The sequence below is a fragment of the Stegodyphus dumicola genome, chromosome 4, assembly GCF_044657685.1.
Source record: "Stegodyphus dumicola isolate Sdum_Otavi_A_Nest chromosome 4, ASM4465768v1".
Classification (NCBI taxonomy): Eukaryota; Metazoa; Arthropoda; class Arachnida; order Araneae; family Eresidae; genus Stegodyphus; species Stegodyphus dumicola.
The window spans coordinates 243,842,354-243,862,445 of record NC_140771.1 but is presented as its reverse complement, the minus strand read 5'-3'; the positions used below and the strand labels follow the sequence as shown (position 1 = coordinate 243,862,445).

At 32.9% G+C, this 20,092-nt stretch overlaps 1 protein-coding gene across 2 annotated transcripts in view; it reads left to right on the top strand.

Moving 5' to 3' along the window:
• The window catches only part of Adar (Adenosine deaminase acting on RNA), a 41,620-nt gene extending 22,720 nt beyond the window's left edge, over nt 1-18,900 (top strand). For both annotated transcript variants that reach the window (XM_085816154.1, XM_035364348.2), the window contains one exon: nt 16,787-18,900. In XM_085816154.1, the coding sequence (XP_085672280.1) occupies nt 16,787-18,747 (1,961 nt within the window). In that variant the 3' untranslated portion in view covers nt 18,748-18,900. The remainder of the gene's footprint in view (nt 1-16,786) is intronic.
• The last annotated feature ends 1,192 nt before the right edge of the window (nt 18,901-20,092 follow it).

The window sequence follows — 20,092 nt, the reverse complement described above, 5'->3', positions numbered from 1 at the left end:
GTTCAAGTCCCGTTAATTGCTGTGCCGAGAATACCGACTAACTTGTTAATCGAAATTTTTTCGTTTTCACTAACCTCTCTGTCACATTCTTCATGGGTTTATCCATTTTTTGCAGCAATTTCACTTTTTGTTTGTTGGACATTGAAACATACTTTCGTTTTGTAGATCCTTTGGAAGTTCCAGCATCGGAAATTCTATTTGACATAATCGAAAGTTCAAGTTTACTTTTATAAAATTGCTCTTACAGTCTGCAAAAAATAATAAGCGGGATCCTATTCGAAGATTAAGGAACAACACAATCATTAACATTAACTGAAATAGATAATTAGATAATTTTAGCTTACACCGTCCGTTATACATTAAACGCGCAGGCGAAAACGTATTCTGCGCTTGCTCACACGCATATGCGCAGTAGTCAAGTTCTTACGCGCACGCGTAAAACGCCTGGGAGCATGTGCTAACACGGCACATGCGCAGAAAGTTTTTAGCTTTGAGGTCCGGATTATAGATCATTCCGGATTATGGGTGTCGGAATTAACGACTTTTGACTGTATTTTTTACCATCTGCACAATCTATTGGCTATTTGTATTAAATATGCACATATAAAAATATTAAAGATTGGTTATGATTTTAATTATCAAAATTTGAGTTATAATACTAATTCTAAAATTTAGTGCAAAATGTGGGCCTGTTTAAGAGTGATCAATTTCTTTATGTTTGGGTCTTATTTCTCTTAGTTTTAACCGTAAATTAGGATCTGCTTTTAATTTTGCTATGTATTTTTTTTTTCAAGAAGAAAATTTCACGGAAGAAAATCCTTATTCGTACGAATAGGTTGTGGAAAAAGGTAGTAAAAATTTAACAGCTTTATTTAAATGCCTTTAAATGCCTTTTTTTTTTTTTTTTTTTTTTTTAAAACCAAAAATTAACAAGTTTTGAAATCTTCAGTTCACAGGAAATTTCAAGTTCGGTCACAAGAAATTTCTGTCAGTTGTCCTTTTTTTTTCTTCATGAGATAAAATTTCAGGTACATTTGAACAAAATGGATTTCTAATCCAATTTTCTTTTTCATAATCCTCAGAAAAATACACGTTGATGTTATTTATGAAGTTATTTATTAAAAACAATGAAGTTATTTATCAATGAAAAACGATGATTTTTAATGTCAATGCTAATTCTTCTTTTATTTGCAAATTATTTTCGGTTAGAAAACTTTCTAAAAGTGGTAGAAACCATAAAATTATTATCCAACTCTTTGATTATTAGTTTGAGTTTTTTTTTTTTTTTTTTTTTGTCATTGCATTTATTTTATCTCTAATGGTAAACAAATTAACACTTTGTCCTTGTAATCCTAAATTGAATTCATTTAACTTTCCAAAAATATCAGCTAAATATGCTAAACGTGGCAACCATAATTCACTAATAATTCACTAATAATTTTTGCAATTCAAATTTTGAATCACAGAAAAAAATTTGAATTTCTGATCAAAGTTAAAAAAGATTTAAAACTTTGCCTCTGGATAACCACCTTAATTCGAAATGTAACAAAAGCGTTTTATGTTCACTGTCTGTCTCTTGGTATAAAATCATAAATATTTTTGAATTTAAAACTTGGTTTTAATAAAATTAACAATTTTCACAGCTTGATTCAAAATAGTTTTTGGGTTTTCAGAGATCGTTTTGGCTACTAAAGCTTCAGTATGAATTGAACAGTGAGTAAATTTAGTTTCAAGTACGACTCTTTTTATTTGAGAAATCACACATGCATGTTTTTCTGTTAAAGCCTGAGCTCTGTCACTGCATGCAATAATCCACTTATTCCAAGAAATGTCATTCTCAGACATAAAATTCTCAATTGTTCCAAAAATTTCATTTGCAGTTGCTCGATCTTGAAGAGTTTCACAAAATAAATACTCTTTGGCAATTTGTTTATCTTCGAAACATATGTAAACTAATAATTGAACAAAGTTCGTTTTTTCTGTACTTTCATCCAACTGAATGCGAAATACTCACTGTGCTTTAGTTTTTGAATAAATGTCTTTTTTATGGAATTTGCCATTTTATGAATTCGACTTTTACTGTATCATTTTATAACAGAATATTTTAAAGTTCATTAGCCGCATTTTCGATGAATAATCTTAAATTTAGCTGCTTTTGTAATACAAGGTTTTCTCCAATAGTGTGAGCCTGCCCAGTCTTGGCAATTATTAGGCTTACCTAGGTATCTAGCTTCCAAAGCCTTTTCATTCGAAGCAACAAAACCTTTCATTATTTGTTTACTCTTTTTGAATTCCGATAATTTCCTCTTAAAATATTCAGATGTATTCTTTAAATCGCATTGAGGGTTCATTTCATCCCCATTCCTAGTAAACCTAAATGAAAAAATAACTATCATTATATTTTCTATTAAAAAATTTTCCTTTCAGTATTCTTAGTGTTAGTAGATTATCCTATATCCTTGACCTGTGAATGATCACTTTTCCACTTAGTCACTTTTTCCATTTTGAAAACCTAACTTTATTTTATTATTTTTTCACAAATATTTAAATGTGCAATGTATTAAGAGTTCTTCAAAAATAAATTATGATATTCTCAAATCGCATAGAAAAGTGAAGAACACAAAGCAACAATAAGACAAAAGACCTGCTGTGAAAGACAGCAAAACAACATGGAAGAGTGATTCTAATTGAAAATAGTGCAATGCGAGCATGGAAATGGTGTCAAAATAAAATGTACAAATGCTAATAAATCTAAAAGAATTAATGAGATACTATTATCATTTTATAGAAAGTTATTTCCTATTAAATACGAAATTTATTACTCGCTTTAAAAACATCATTTATGACAAATGTTGTTATGCCTATGGCTAAAAGAATATTTGTGAAAATAAAAGTGGATTATTTTGCTAAAGTCTATCAGTGGCTATTGACTTTGAAGAAAGCTCAGATTGCACTAATTTATGAGTATTAGAGAAAAAACTTTAAAAGTTGGGCTATCTAATTTTTGAATTTAATTTTAAAAAATGCTTTGTTTCTTTGCATACCACTGGTTGAGATTCGCTGCTTTAAATCTTATACTGCTAAAGTAGAAACCCTGAAACATTTCTGTGATTATGTAGAAACCGATTTTCCAGCAATACTAGGATATTCACAAACAAGACGGTTAGCATTACTTCCTGGTACTCGAAAAGTTTTTACCTCTGAGGGCATACTTTTTATGTTTAGAAAAGTGTTCCATGCTTATTTTAAAATTCTTTGAAAATTAAGTGGCAGAAGTTTGGCTACATTTTATTTTATGCTCAGGTTTTTACTAATTCATAAAGGCATTACAACAACTGAAAATCAAGCTGCATCTGTATTTGATGTAGACTGGTGTGCAAAACTTAAGCAACAGGTGTTCTTTTTGACATAAATCCACGAGATATCATCTGAGAGACATGAAATTCAGAAATAAGAGAAAACATTTTGTATTTAAATGATGACAAAAGCATAATTGCACAAAAATTAATACGATGCATACAGTATGGAATTAAACAATAACAGGTTTTTGAACTCATAGTATCGTTACGCATGATTGTCTGTATAAGAGGAAGAACAAGCAGATGTTCCTTAGTATGGGATATGCCCTCCCCTTACTGCAATGGTTGCTTTTTACCGTCTTCCCATACTCAGCACCAGATTGTCCAACAGATCTTGAGGTGAGAGTGGCCATTCCTCAATCAGCATCTGTTTCAGTTGTTGAGTGTTCGTCGGAGGATGTAATCGTGCCTCAAGGCGTCTCCCCAAAGCATCCCACACGTTCTATGGGATTTAAATCAGGGAAGTATGCTGGCCAATCCATTCGAGTAATATCTTCACTTTTCAGTAGCTTCTGAACAGCAGGAGTCCGGTGTGGCCGTGCATTGTCATCCATAAAAACGACTGGTCCAATAGCACCTCGGGTCACCAGCGGCTGAGCAGTAAAGTCGCTGAACACTGGTAGTTCGGTCCGAGATTCGAATTCCGCGAACGGGCTGGTTGCATGGATGTTTTCGTGTTTTTTCCCATGTGTAACGTGTATACGAGCCAGTTTCCCTTAGAAAGTTCCTTCACGAAGGCATCCCTCCCCTTAGGCAGATAACCCTTGTGTGCTTTGCCATAATTAAATACACCAAAAACACCAATAGCACCTCGAAACAGACACACATAGGGAAGGATCACCTCCTGACAATAGCGATCTCCGGTTACAGAACTTCTGTCAAAAACGTGGAGCTCTGTCCGCCCATTCAGCATAATGCCTCCCCAGACGAGATCTCCGAGACACCGTAATGGTCTCTTTCCATGATGTTACTGAGATTAAACCGTGTCCATACCTCTCTCCAAATGAGTTGGCATCGAGAATCGCTTGGGGCACTAAAACGACTCTCATCCATAAGGAGAACACGACTCCATTGATGAGATGCCTAGTTTTTGCGCTCCTTGCACCACTCTAAACGGTAGCAGCAATGGCCAACTTTCAAAGGAATGCAGCATTCAGGACGGCGGGCGAATAGGCCATTCTTTGTGAAGGTGTCTGGGCACAGTAAACCACGACAATTGTCGCCCGCTGCTGTACACAGTTGCTGAGCTGTGGAGCTTGCTGACTGGTTTTGGGTTTTTTTCACCTGTAGGACAATATATCGGTTATCTGCTGCAGTTGTTGTCCTGGAGCGGCCACCACCAACCTTTCTAATAGCTGTACCTATGGTTTGGAAGGCTTTCCAAGCCCACAAAATGACACTTTTGTTGACTTTGAAATCTTCAGCCACAGTTGTCACACTACGCACCTCCTCCAGCTTTCCGATCATTCTTCCACTCGTTACGTCATCCAGATGATTTCTTCTAGCCATATTTCACAAAAGATTTTACTTGTACTTGCAGAGAATGTCTTTAATTGCGTCTTTGTCCTTCCTTTTATGGTAGTCTCGAGTGGAGCGCACATGTTTTGCGTACGATCACGTAGCCTGTGATGTGTTTTTCCGGACATTTGCATATGCATGACCTTTCTACTGAACTGCGTGTTCATTGTACTGATAGCAAGAACCCCTTTTCTGCAACTGCATGGTTATCTGATTAAAATTTGCATTGTTGCTTAAGTTTTGCACACCAGTGTAATTGCTTCAATAGATACTCTGAAAGCTTCAATATTGAGCAAGCTAAAGGGTAACAAATATATAAAAAAAAAAAAAAAAAACTCGGAGAATGCAGACGTGCCACAATACAAAGTTATTGAATTTCGAAAAGCTATTGTTTCATTTTATCCAACTGCTGCTACTTATTTGGAGAAATGATAAAAAAGAATTGCAGGAGATAGAAATGTACAGCTAATGAATGAAATATCTTACTTGGAGTCAAATTGAAAAGCTTTTTTATTAATAAATTGGCACAAAACCATAAATTATTGGAAATTAATATATATGATTAATATGTTTACTTTAAACAATATATCACAGTACAAAAATTAGTGGAATGGTAAAAAAATAAGTTATGGCCAGTTCAGAGGCAGATGGAAATAACTGCATATTTTAATAACCAGATGCCTAGTTCAAATGTTTTAAAACTACCAGAGTGTTTATTTTGTCTTCCTGCCTGCAACTGAGCAAGTATTTAGCAGTATGAATAGTTTTTGGGCTAGAGATAAATCTCAGCTTAAAGTGGATACTTCGAATGGTATACTAATCAACAAAATAAATTTTTATAAAAATTGTACGGTCTCTTATAAGACGATCAAAAAAGAAAAAGATGTTCTAAGAAGTATTCATACTTCAGAGAAATATAAAGTTGCTTTATCAAAATAATTTAGAAGAATTACAAATTTATTATTAGTCCAAAAAGGTAATTTGCCCAGAAGGACTATTAATTTCGTTTTGGCATTTTGCGTCGAGAACGATAAAAGGCAAATCACTTTTAGAATCTTCTCTCAAAGAACCACAGGAAGAGGGAAAAAAAATCAAGATAAAGGAGCTTCAGTCGATATTTTTACAAGGCAATAAATATAGAATGGAAGTACAGAAGATAATGAATACTCAGAATTTACGTACGGAATTATTAGCACAAATTCAGTCACACCAGATAAAATTAAAAACAACTTTATTCAAACCAATTACATTAAAAGTTAAAAAAAAATATGTTAACCAACTTCGTTTACTGGTTTTAAATTGCTTACTTTGTCAATCTTGCTGAATGGTAACACAACGGCACATGGAAAATACAAACATTTTACTTTCGGCAGCTTCGCATCACACTGCTTTTGGCAGCATATACGAAGTATTTTAATTAAATCTGAAAGATAAATCGAATGGCAACAGAGTAATGCGCGCTCCGAAATTAAAATGGTTTTAGTCCAAAGGGGCAATTTGCCTAGAAGGACTATTAATTTCATTTTGGCATTTTGCATCGGTTCACGATAAGTGTTGTTTCATTTTTCAAATTATTGCCACTAAATATTATTGCCCTGTATTATATTGAAAGAAATTAAATAATGAAGAATCTACATAAATGTATGCATGTTTCTAGCATTGTGATAATACGACAGTACTTAGAGACCGTACCAAAATTTGAAAAATATAATCTTCCATAGAATATGAGCATGTGGAAGCCCTAATTTGAATTTGAAATTTGTTTTATTATCGATTTCATATTTTGCGATATTGGTGTTGAACTGAATTTTATGCGTTAAGTGCAAAGAACATGATATTTAATAAATAAAGGTAACACATAAAATGTAAAGAAAAGCCACCTCTTTGGACGTAATTTAAAATCAGAAACCTTTCAACTTTATTTATTTATTTATTTTTTTTTTTTATTTTAAATCCTTGAGGTATTTATGGTTTATTTTGTGTAAAAATGAATACTGTGTTTTGGTTTGTTCTTTATTTATTAAAAATGTTTCACTATTAAAAAATGAATAAAAATTTGTTTAATTAACGATCTTAATTCCAATCCAAATTTGCCTTCGTCCTTTAAAGAAATTATGTTTTAGTTCTGGTTTCACCAACAGATGGCGCCACTTGCTTATTCTTGTCCAGGCTTTCTTATCTTATCTAATCATTATTTCCTGTCTGGTTCATTTGCGGCTTTGCAGCTGAAGATGGTGGTTCGGTAAAACCATCGAAACTAATCTTGTGAAAATTTTGTGGATATAACGCTGATTTTTGTTGTTTGACTTCTGAAAAAATTGTTTGTTTTGATACTTATAGATAGACCTCCACCACAATAACAATAATAAATAGTAATAAAATAATTTATTTGTAATAAAAAATATTGAAAAATTTATTTATATAAATCGGGACGTTTGAAATTTGGGATGCCATATATCCCGAATTTCAAATTTCGAAATCTGGGTCAGTCACCTTACATGTACATTCTATCAGATGAGCATTATTAAAATATATTTAAGCTATTTTGTAAAAAGTCTTTTGTGAATTTCAATAATTTTATTAGGTCCGAAAAATTTTATTTAAAATTATATACTGTGGGTACAAATATCTCAAGTAATTGTTCCAACAAATTACTGTCTTATACAAAGGCAGACCTACAGGTATGGAGGGCTGAGGTGAAAATCTTCCTGTAGGCTTCCTTATTGGAATGATCAATGTAAAAATGTCAACACAAGTATTTAATTAATTATTTGATTACAATTAAATAGGATGACTTGGAAAACAAAAAATATGTTAAGAATAAAGAAAGAACATCTTGTATGTAGCAGATGTACATATATTTAAGAAATTTATTTAAAAAAAGTTTATTAATCTGCTGCTTTCTATTTTTTATAAATATTTTTAACATCTTTGCCCCCCCCCCCAAATGAATGTGTTTAGTTTTGGTTTCCTCTGAAAATGTAACTGTCCATTTTCAGTGAAAGACTTACCATACTGTTAAGTCTTACTTAGCTCATTGTTAATTGAAGATATCTTTGAATCAACTTCAGTCTTAAAAAAGTCTAGTCTTGCAAGAAGCAACTGAAACACACTCAAAATAGTCTTAAGTGTCAAAAATAAGTCATGACTAATTCTTGTAATCCATTTCTATAATAAACTTTAATATTTTCAGTGAAAACCACTTTTTAGCTTTTCTCTTTTCAACTTTTACTGCCTAAAGATGACATCTGAACCGTTTAATTTATATTCCTATGTATAGGTACATATAATCGAAAACTTAAGGTTTTTCGAAGGCCCTGTCTGATCTGCATCCTCTTCAGTATGCCACTGGTCTTGTAGTCCAAATTCAACTGTTCTTGTTTCCTTTCAAAAGATGTTAAATGAGTGCATCATTAGTGTTATATCTGAGCCCTCGGATCATGTTCCTTTTCAAATGAAAATTTGCTCTTTCACTTTGCATCACCATTGCTTATCAGCTTTCAAATAAGCTCCCATATTATGCTTATTAACACATATTTTTATGCCAAATCCCATAACATTAAAAATACTGCACTGCAATTCAATAAAAAGCAGGTTCCAGAGTTTAAGATTTTCCCCCAAAATATGAGTTCAAAATACAAATGGCTGTTAACTTAAAATTAAACAAAGCAATAACCTTTTGTTTGGCATAGATTTAAGTCAAGACTATCAGTTTCGAGGGCAAACAGGTACAAGTCATTCTTCATCAAGAGTTAAGAAATTTACAGTGAAGGGAAAGACATGATTATATTTATGCCCCAAAGCAGTACAAATGCAAACCTTGCTTTGCTTAATTTTATGTTTTAGTTTGGTATGTTTCTCGTTTTTTTTTTAATGTTTTTCAGTACTTGTTTGTTGTAGTGGCCCTCAACCATATTTGGCGATTTTAGATTTGCGCCAATATCTCAGCTATATAATTTCTCCAAGCTCGTGAAGTGCGAATATAAAAATAAACAACACAACATATGAAAGAAGTCTTGCAGATTTCTTTGCTCCTGATGAAGAAGGACCTATACCTGTTTGCCTTTGAAATTTATTGAGATCTTGACCTAAATCTACGCCAAACTCAGGATTGTTGCGTTACCAGTTTTATGAACACAATATGTATTAATAACAGTAATAGTCACATGTTGTTTTCTGAGAACATATTAAAGAATACGTCTTATTATTTTATCACATGTAATTGTTCCTGTCAACTGCAGTGTTTTTCCACATATTATGCTGTTTGTTACACTCTTTCATAGATGTCAACTCCTCTGCCCAAAGATATATAAATCTATAGCAGTGACAAACAATATTCTGGAACAACTACTTTCCAACACACGGGCTTCTCTTCTTATTGCATTGTTTAACGTTGCACCTCCAAATGGTTTTGTCATTAACATAACGTTTTATGTTATTGCTATTTTTTCATACTTGTTTGACCTCTTTCTTGTAAAAAATGATATGGCATCCACTATTAAATTAAAGATTGCCTATGCCACACACGCACAACCAAAAAAATAAAAAAGGGTTCGTTACGGTCTTTTAAGCGTCCTTAAGTTTTTTGGAATCGATTTTTGGTCCTTAATTTCGGCCAAAATCGGTAGAAGGTCCTTAATTTTAATCATCTGAAATTTCTGTCTGTTTTTACAACTGCCATTTTGAGTGTAAATTAGCATTTTGCAGGAATATATTTGGTGATTCACTGACAAATATGGTTATTTTTTGAATGGCTGAATGGGTTCATGGGTTATAATTCGTTCGTATTTGTAATATAAATGGTGGGATACTAGAGTTTCTGAGCAAGAAATGAAACATAAGCATTTAGAAATTATTTAATTTTTTGTAATAAAGAGCTCTCAAACAACTTTCCGCTTTTGGGAATGTGAATTCTTTTATTAAATGGTTGTAAATTTGGCGACTTATCAACATTTTAGTGATTTTAAAATCGGTTTCTGTAGAAAATTGTTAATTCCGAGATCTAGGAATTTTTTGACGGTTTTTTTAGAACATTCTAACATTGATAAATTTCATTAAAATAATGAATTAAAATTTCATTAAAATATGGAATTATATTTAAGAAATAACATTAAAATAAAGCATTTTTATTTTTCACTGTCATATTATAAAGTTCCATTTTGGCCAATATTATACAATGTTTTGAATCTGAAAAATAAGCAAAGTAAAATGCAATAAAGCACAGTTTACGAAACAGTTTTAAGCAAAATAGCTATATAATTAATTAAAAATGTCTTTTTAATTTTTTCATGGTAAGTGTTTTCCTCATTTCTCAGAATATTTAGAATTCTTAGAATATGCATCAATTTTCTCTATAAAATTAAATTCTCACTTTTCCCTCCGATTTTTTTTTCAAAACATTTCTTGCTTTTTGCTGTTACAGAATTGGTAGGGGTAATTTTTCTTTAGGATTTTAGACATTGCAGCTTGGAAAGTTTAGAAAGATTTGAAGGCAAATTTATAGACCCACGATTCTAAAAGATTCCAGAAAAATGTTACAAAATGAAAAGTGTCTTCATTATAGTAACATGCAATTTCTTACTTTTTGGAGAACATCTGGAAGAACACTGAAAACGTAGTAGTTGAATACTTTGCTTCTGATACTAAAATCGCTTTCTTAACATTTTTATCTTCCCTTTATTTTCTCTACTTTTCACTAGGTACAAGCGTAGAAAATATCAAAAATTCCTCTAATCTTATCATATGGAGAGGCATTATAAGAAAATTATATGGACAGGCATTATTATTCTAAGTTTTCAATATAAAGAAATTGAAAACTTAGAATTCAAAAGATTCATCTAATATGTTTTAATGCATCATACACAGGGATGACACTAGGCATTTTGCCACCTGACGCACTCTCTGTGGCTCTTTAATTCTGCTGCCTGGTGCCTTTCTAAATTCTAAAAGTTTTGCCATTTCTAGATTTTGTTGCTCGCTGTGTTACTAAATTCTAAAAATTATGCCACAACAGGTGTGTGACCGAACCTTACCATGTGTATTTCATATTTCTTCCGAATGTTCATATTGCTAAAGAAATAAAATTAGCAGCTTTTTCCATACATTCTAAATGCATTTAGTCTTTTAGAATAACAGAAATCGTTAATTAAATCAAAAAGTTTTAAAGTTAAAAAGAAACATGTTGAAGAAATGAGCTAAATATGTAAAGAGAAAGCAAATTATTCTTCAAAGATATGTACAGTTATTATTGTGTAAATTACCCAGTTTACAATTTCAGCCTTTATTATAATTTCCCATTTCTATTTCCTCACCAGAATGCAAATCACTTAGACAATTTTTAAACTGAGGTTTTTGGAGTGCAAGACAAGAGTGTGTTTCTGACCTCCACTTGCTCCCTGCATTAGTTCCTGTCATCTCTAATAATTTGTAATTATTAGTCTTTCCATCATCGCTGCCGACATTTGAATTTATTATGACGATAGAATTACTGAACCAGATTAAATTGTATAGTCTGATCACTAGTCCATATTTTTAGTTTGAATTTGAATCATCTTGTTTAGTTACATCACCATGAGCTGTAATTGATTTTGTTAGCATAAGGACATGCGTTTGTATTCTAAGTTCTTTTTAAATAAGAAGCTTATTTAAACCTCTGATTTATAGTTACTTTCAGACATAGCAAACGTCTGTCGGGGGAGGGAGACTATTTACCTTTTACCAGATCAAGTAAACCCCTCATAGGTAGCCCATTGTGGAGAGCTTGACAGTTAGGAGATAAAACATGCAGAAACTAACAAGAACATTGTTTTGCATATTGAGACAAATTTCTAATCGTTAGAAAAGATGCGTAAGGAGAAGGAAATCGATATAAATTAGCCAAAATGTCTGGGCAGCCCTTCAAATTAAAAAGACGCATAATTATTTGTTTGTTTAAAAATCAATGTCATAAATTGCATATATTTTAAACTGTGAAATTTTATTAGATTGTGATAATAGATTTTTTTTAACAAATATTATTAAAAGATAAATTTAATTTAATGGTGGCCATGTAAATCCATATTGACTAAGGTTATCTAATACCTAATTTAATTACTTATAACTAAGTGCTTACCCTTAAAAATTATCTCAGCATATTAAAGTGAGTTATTGCCTTTCATTAACCTTTGCCGTGGTCGCAAGATAAAATACAAAATATAAAAATTCAAATAAAACATATTCTTTGCATCTAGTAAGACTTAAAATAATGCAAAACAACTTATCACTTCTAGTGCTTTAGTTGCTTAATAGAACCTTAATGTATATTAATTGAGTTACAACCCCTGGAACTCTACACGAAGCTACAACACTAACTGCGTCAGACAGAACTCAGCTAACTTTCAAAACTTGCTAACTGTGCTTATATCAGGCCTTTCAGGTTTGTTTTGATCAGCAGGTCTCTCTTTAGGCAAGCGGGAGCGGTGACAACAGCTAGTCTTTTGTTATGAATCATGCTGATTATGATTTTAATACTCATTTTAACCTATGCTGCTTGACATAAAATCTACTTACTATTTACTAAACCTCTAGACTGAGCAAGTATGTGACAAAATGAGACATTAAAAAGAAAAAGAAAAAAAAAAGCTAAACGTAATTAAAATTAAAACGTAACTAACCTTCTTTCAAATATGTCCAGTTATTATATGTGTAAAATATTTAATGCTACTTGATAAATTTCATAATATTTATTTTATTCTCAAACACATTAATAATTATGTTAATTAAGTTATGTTTAATAATAGTGCATCCTACTTACGGACTTCTTTTATTTTTAGGATGGTATCAAAAAGTGAAGTTCAGGCACAGATAATAATATTTTTAGTTGAATTTATTTAATTCCCATTTGCTCATAGGTCCTTAATTTTTTTCATTAAAAGTACTTAAATTTTGTGTGCAGAAATGTGTACAAACCCTTAAAAAAAGCAGTGAATATATTTGTAATAAACAATTTGATTTTGAAAACCTTATAAAAAATTAATAACATAAGAACACATGGCAAGAGCAAAAATGCAACGTGGTGCTAATATACAATTATGTGGCGAGGTGTAACAACATGCAGCCAGATTTGGGGGAGATATCTCGATTGCTTGACGATTCAATCTGGCGGTCTGCTAGGACAAAGAATACCCTTTTTTTTTTTTTTTTTTACAAATACAGTACAAAGTCCAAAATCCGGACGACCATTATCCAGAATGATATAAAATCCGGAACTCAAAGCCATGAACTTTTTTTTTTGGTATGCTTTCTGCATGCATATTTGATTTTTCCTTCCTTAATAAAACGTGGAGATTTTCACTTAAAAATTCCGATTCTTAATTTCACTTTGGCACTAAATAAAATACCTTGTTATGGAAAAACAATCATGTAAGCATAAAATTAATAACTTCATGAGATTAATAACTTGGCTCCGTAGCTGAGTATCTGCTTGGGATACAGGGATACATCTCAAACCGAAACATTCACCTATTTTATATCCCTAACGCCAAACTGGCGAGTCATCATTTATTATATTTTGCTTTCGTCACTGCATGTGTGACAGCTTCAGTAATAACTCATGCAGTGATATCTAAACTTTTTTTTTTTATATTAGTAATTGAATAACAAGAGTATGACAACCTTTTATGCTAATGTTACGCTTGGCAATGATTATAGATTTTTACATGCTCTAAGAAATATTGACAAGGAAAAATTCAACAAAAATTTTTTTTCATATGCTAAAAATAGATTTTGTTAATGAAACTCATAGGCCAAAAGAATACACTTATGTGACAAAATGAGACATTAAAAAAAAAAAAAAAAAAAAAAAAAAAAAAAAATTAACAAAACAAAGGCGTGCCATTCAAAACAAACGAAGAGGAATGCTCAGTAAAGGAATTGTGTTGCTCCATGACAATGTGTTGCTCCATGACAATAGCAATAAATGTATATATGTTATTCAACATAAACTCAGAAGCAGGGGCAGAATATGTTGGCAACGTACCGCAGAATTTAGGGAAGACAAAATTGTTCGAATTTGGGGAAGCACTGAGTGGCAAAATTAAGGGATGAGAAGTTTTTTTATAATGCAAACTTTTCGTAATCGGAAAACATGCACAACCTCGAGCATTTAAAGGAGTAACGATTTTCCCTGTTATATATCCTCCAAATAAAAGAGCATGGATGACACAAGCGTATGAATGATTGGTTTGAAAATAATTTTATACCTGAGGATTGTCAACATTTGAATTTGGTTGGTTTACCTGATGACTCAAAAATAGCCCTGATTGTAGACAACTGTTCAGCTCATACTTCACTTAAAGTTTTAGTAAAAGATAATATTTCCGTATTATTCTTTCCTCCAAATTGTACATCTGTCATTCAGCATATGAATATTGGAATAGTGCATGCGCTGAAATGCAAATATGAAATAGCTTTTTAAAATCCATGTTAAATTTCTTGAACAGTGGCAAGACTATTCAAGAGTTTTTGAAATATTTTATAATAAAATCTGCTGTGTGGAGCATCACAAGATCATGGAAGGATGTGTCTCCAGATACATTAAAAAATGCTTTGCATAATTTATGGCCAGTTACCATATTTCATGGTGAGGATGATGAAAATGATAGCCGCGAATTTGAAGGTTTTTGGATATCGAAAACTAAAGGTGAAATTTTCCAGTTATTGGATTTTGTAAAGAAATGTGGAGAAGTGGTAATAAATGAAGATGATATAACAGAAGTTTTTCATTGCGACGGCAATGCCCCAATCATCAATCAATTAGCGGACGGCGAAATCTGTAGTATGGTTCTAGATCCAGAAAGTACCGCTTCCGATAGTGAAGAAAGAAAGAGAGAGGTTATTGAAAATGAAAAAATTTCGATTGACAAGTTAGTCGGTATTGTCAACATGGCAATTACAGGACTTGAACAGTGGAACTTTGTAACTGAACAAGAAATTATGTCTGTTTATACGTAGCATATTCGGAAACTAAGTACCGTTTCATTTTAGCGCCGTCGCAGCGCTGTGGTAGGCGTCCCGTGCATGCGCACTAGTCTTTCTTCTTCACTGACTTTCAGTTGTCGTTATTTTCGTTGTTCTATGTTGTGTTTTCAGTTTGGTGTGCACATTCAAAATGTTTAATACAATTAGTTCTCCCGCTGACTTTGAGATTTGTGCCGTGATTAAATTTTTGAACGCGAGGAATGTTAAACCGGCCGAAAGTTATCGTCAAGTGACAAAAGTTTACAGTGAATACGCGATAAGTAATGGAATGGTGAGAAAGTGGGTAAGAATGTTTAATGCAAGTCGAACAAATGTCCACGCTGAGGCTCGGAGTGGTCGGCCTTCTGTTGTCACCGATGATTTGGTAAGGAAAGTTGATGAAGCAATTCATGAGAACAGACGCTTCACAATGACAACTCTTTCAGAGGCATTTCCAGAAATTTCATGTACTGTTTTGTTCGAAATTGTGTCTGACCGCTTGAATTATCGCAAACTGTGTTCCCGATGGGTTCCAAAAATGCTCACTGATGTTCACAAAACAAAGCGACTTGGTAGTGCCCTGACATTTCTCACGCGGTACAGTGATGAGGGAGAAAACTTTTTAAACCAAATTGTGACAGGTGATGAAACTTGGGTGTGTCATTTCACACCAGAATCGAAACAACAATCGATGGAGTGGAGACACACTCATTCTCCGAAAAAACAAAAGTTCAAAGTGACAATGTCATCACAAAAAATCATGTGCACCATCTTCTGGGATAGGAAAGGCGTTTTGCTTACTGAATTTCTTCCCAGAGGTGAAACCATTAATGCGGCACGATATTGTGAGACTTTAACAAAACAAAGGCGTGCCATTCAAAACAAACGAAGAGGAATGCTCAGTAAAGGAATTGTGTTGCTCCATGACAATGCCCTGCCCCATACTGCTGGTGTCACTTAATCGTTAATTCGACAGTTTCATTGGGAGCAGTTCGATCACCCGCCGTACAGCCCGGACTTGGCGCCGTCCGACTATCACTTGTTCCTGCACATGAAGCGGGAGCTTGGTGCGCTTTGGATCTGACGATGACACGAAAAATGCTGTGGAGTTGTGGTTATCGAAACTGGCGGGAAGTTTCTTTGACAATGGTATACAAAAACTGGTCACCCGCTATGACAAGTGTTTGATCATTGGCGGAAACTATGTTGAAAAATAGTTTAAGACATGTATTTTCATGTAAAAATAAAATTGGATTCGAAAAAATTGTTTTACTATTTTTTTTTTCAAAATGGTACTTAGTTTCCGAATACGCCTCGTAGAATTAAAGAGAAGGTATTAGCACAAAAAATGAAGCAACTTAAACAACTTACATTGAAAGAAATGTTTAATAAAGTAAACAAATAATTATTAAACTTTTTTTTGTAAAATTTGATACCCTTTAGATCATAATTTCTCTTTATTTCATAAATTACAGTTTCATATTTTTAATTGTATAATTTCTGTATGCCGTCTTACCAGATTTAAATTGATGATCTATAATGTGGAAAAATCCCAAATACGGAATCGTCGAAGCTCCGACAAGTCCGGATTTCGGACTTTGTACTGTATTAAACTGCCATAATGATGATTAGTTAGGATTGCATAAAATCAAAAGTGTGAGCTGATGCTATGCATATCCGTTATTGACAATAAAATCATGCTATTTGGTCTCGAAAATGGTTGGTGTAAGCACTGTTTTACATGTATGTCATTTTTTTTTTATGAATCGTTATAACAAAAAATTTATAACCATAATTTATTAAAATGATAAAAAAATTTTGTGGAAGTCTTTGCATGTTAGATTTTAAAATTTATTTACCAGAAGTATTTAAAAACATTTTTTGTATAAGAAAGTTAAATTTTGTTTTTGCAGATGATACAGTGGATATTGGTGAACATAAGAAAGAGCCTGATGGCACAGATGGTTCTGAAGCGATGGATACCGGAGGCGAAAAAAAGTCGAGGAAGCGGAAATCAAAAGAAAATGACTCTTTTCAAAAAAAGAAGAAAAAACTTCAGAATTTTCAGGCAAAAAATGCATTAATGCAACTTAATGAGTTGAAACCTGGGTTAAAGTATATTGTTGAAGCTGTATCAGGACCACCTCACAATCCTGAATTTGTTGTATCAGTTGAAGTGAATGAACAAAAATATGTTGGGCGTGGCAGTTCCAAGCAACTTGCTAAGCATTCAGCTGCTCAGGCTGCTTTATCATCAATGGTTCAATTTAGAAATACTCCTGAAGCCATGACAGCATTAAGTAGGCCTCCTAGTATGTCAGATTTTACAACTGACAATGTTGAAAATGAAGGCTTCAATTTTAATAAGTTTGAAGGACAGAAGAATGGAACACGAAATGAAATAATTTCCAAAGATAATCCTTCTTTGAAGAAACCTCTGAAACTGTTAACTGAAGCTGAGAAGAAGAATCCAGTTATGCTTTTGAATGAAATTCATCCTGGATTGACATTCAAACTTGTTGAAGAAAATTCTGCCATACCTAGTCAGCGGTTCCGTATGACTGTAGAAGTCGGAGGAGAAAATTATGAAGGTACTGGTCAAAATAAGAAACAGGCTAAAGCCGCTGCGGCTCGTGCCGTTTTATCTAATCTTTATAATGTGAGTTACAGTATGTTTCCTCAGTCATTATTACCTACTTCACCAGATTATGCTGAGCTTTTCAATTTTCCTCAAGCTGTGGCTGATAAAATTTCAAAACTTTTGATGAGTACATTTAGTGATGTTATGACAGATAATCCTGATAATGCAAAATGGAAAGTTATTGCAGGAATAGCTATGACAAAGGATGAAGCTATGCAAGACATACAGATAATCAGTTTTGGAACGGGTACAAAATGTATTAATGGTGAGCATATAAGTATGGTTGGAGCTAATCTTAATGACTGCCATGCAGAAATAATTTCTCGGAGGTGTTTGAAAGACTTTCTGTACACCAATCTTGAATATCACCTGGAAGGGGAAGGGGATCAGTCTATATTTGTAAAGAAAGAAACTGGTGGTTTTGTTTTGAAACCACATATAAAATTCCATCTGTATATTAGCACAGCTCCTTGTGGAGATGCTAGAATTTTCTCACCCCACGAAGAAATCGTAGTTGATCCCGTCGATAGGCATCCGAATCGAAATTCTCGTGGTGTTCTACGAACCAAAATTGAATCAGGAGAAGGAACTATTCCTGTAAAAGATGGACAGCGTATACAAACTTGGGATGGAATAATACCCGGGCAGGAGCGGTTGTTAACTATGTCCTGCTCCGATAAAATAGCATCGTGGAATGTCTTAGGTCTACAAGGAGCATTACTTTGTCATTTTATTGAGCCAATATATATTGAAAGTGTCATTCTTGGTGGCTTGTTTCATCCAAATCATTTACATCGTGCACTTTTTGGCAGAATCGAAGGAGCAATTAAAGATTTGCCTCCAATGTTCAAACTCAACAAACCTAAAATGTGTACAACAACTAGTCCTGAGGCTAGGCACTTGATTAAATCACCCAATTTTAGTGTCAATTGGACTGTTGGCCTTGGAAGAGCTGAAGTTATAAATGCCGTGACTGGCAAAACAGAAAGTGGTCAAGTTTCTCGTTTAGCAAAAAGATCCTTTTTTCAGAGATTCATGAACATATATGACCGATTGCCACACATTGATGAATATGAAACTCCCAGTCCTGCAATGTATTCTGCATTCAAAAGTGCTGTAAAAAAGTACCGAGAAGCCAAAATATCGTTGACATCTGCTTTTGTATCTGCTGGACTTGGCCACTGGATCAAGAAACCTACTGAACAAAATGAGTTTGAACTCGACTTCAAGTAAATCATTTTTTCACATTCTTTTAGCTACGGTCAAACCATATATGGGGTTATATTATGTAATATTGGAGTATATGTATTACATGGATTACATTGCAAGTCTTAATGTATGATTCACTTAAAATCTTTTAAAAGTAAATGTGTCATTTGACCATTAGCTGTTTGTCATTCTTTCGAAACTTTTATAATTAGTATATACATATTGTAGTTACATTTTATAGGTTACTTCTTTCATTGCCATGATAAATTAAATAATTTTGATGGTTAAAATTTTTATATATTATGAGATAACTTGTATTTGAAATATACAATTGATTATATTTTCATAGCTGCCAATTCTTTCAGTTTTCCATCACATATATTGGTAGATTACTGAATTTTATGGTTTTTAATTTATAACCTTTTGCAAAAACTAATTAATGGTTCTTAGATTACGTGAGTTCCTTGCTATTAGCCCGAGTGGTTTTCAGCAAAACGTTTCTTAGTAAATTTTATTTGAGCTGAATTGTCTTATTTGACATGAATTGTCTGTAGGCATTTATGAAACTATTATGAAGATTCAAGCACTGTTTAATCAGTTAGTATTTGTACTTAATCTTGTTTTACATGAATGTATAATACATTGCTATGTTTATCCACGTAATACCATGTACATTAATTTTATTTTTATCTTACTTAAAAGTGCTTGGGATTTAAATTAGAGCTTTCTTTCCATATTCAGGATTTTCTGAGTTTTGTTTTTTAGTATTGTAGTATCAAATAGCTGCACATTTGCAACTTAATGCATTCGTTGAGAATTGCCAATACCCATCTGCCGTAACTGAGAGATTGTTGCACAAGGCCACAGTGGGTGACCACTTTTACATACAAGAGAAGAGGGAAGTTCCGTTCCAATTCTGGCGTAGAACAATCGGGTTGTATCCAAGAGTCTCCCACCTGCCATTTCTGACCATCAAGCCTCGAGAGGACTTTTGGCTCACCATTATCATAAGTGTCCACATGCTCGATGCTATGCACATACAAGCATCTGAAATCTGAATCTGGGCATAATGATACAGAAGTGAGCGGTGCTCACTAATATGCTGATAGGATGACTTTTTTTAGTATAAAAGCATTAAGTAACTTACAAACTAAAATTAGCCAAAGAATTTAAAATATATGATGTCTACTTAAATATTATATATATATTACTTAAATACATGAATTAAAATTCATAATCATCAAAATTATATTACTAATAAAATGTATATAATCATCAAATTTGTAATACATTATAAATTGATTTTACACCAGTTTGGAGATCTTTTAAAATGTTGCACCAAAATGGTCAAACTTTCCGGAAATTCACA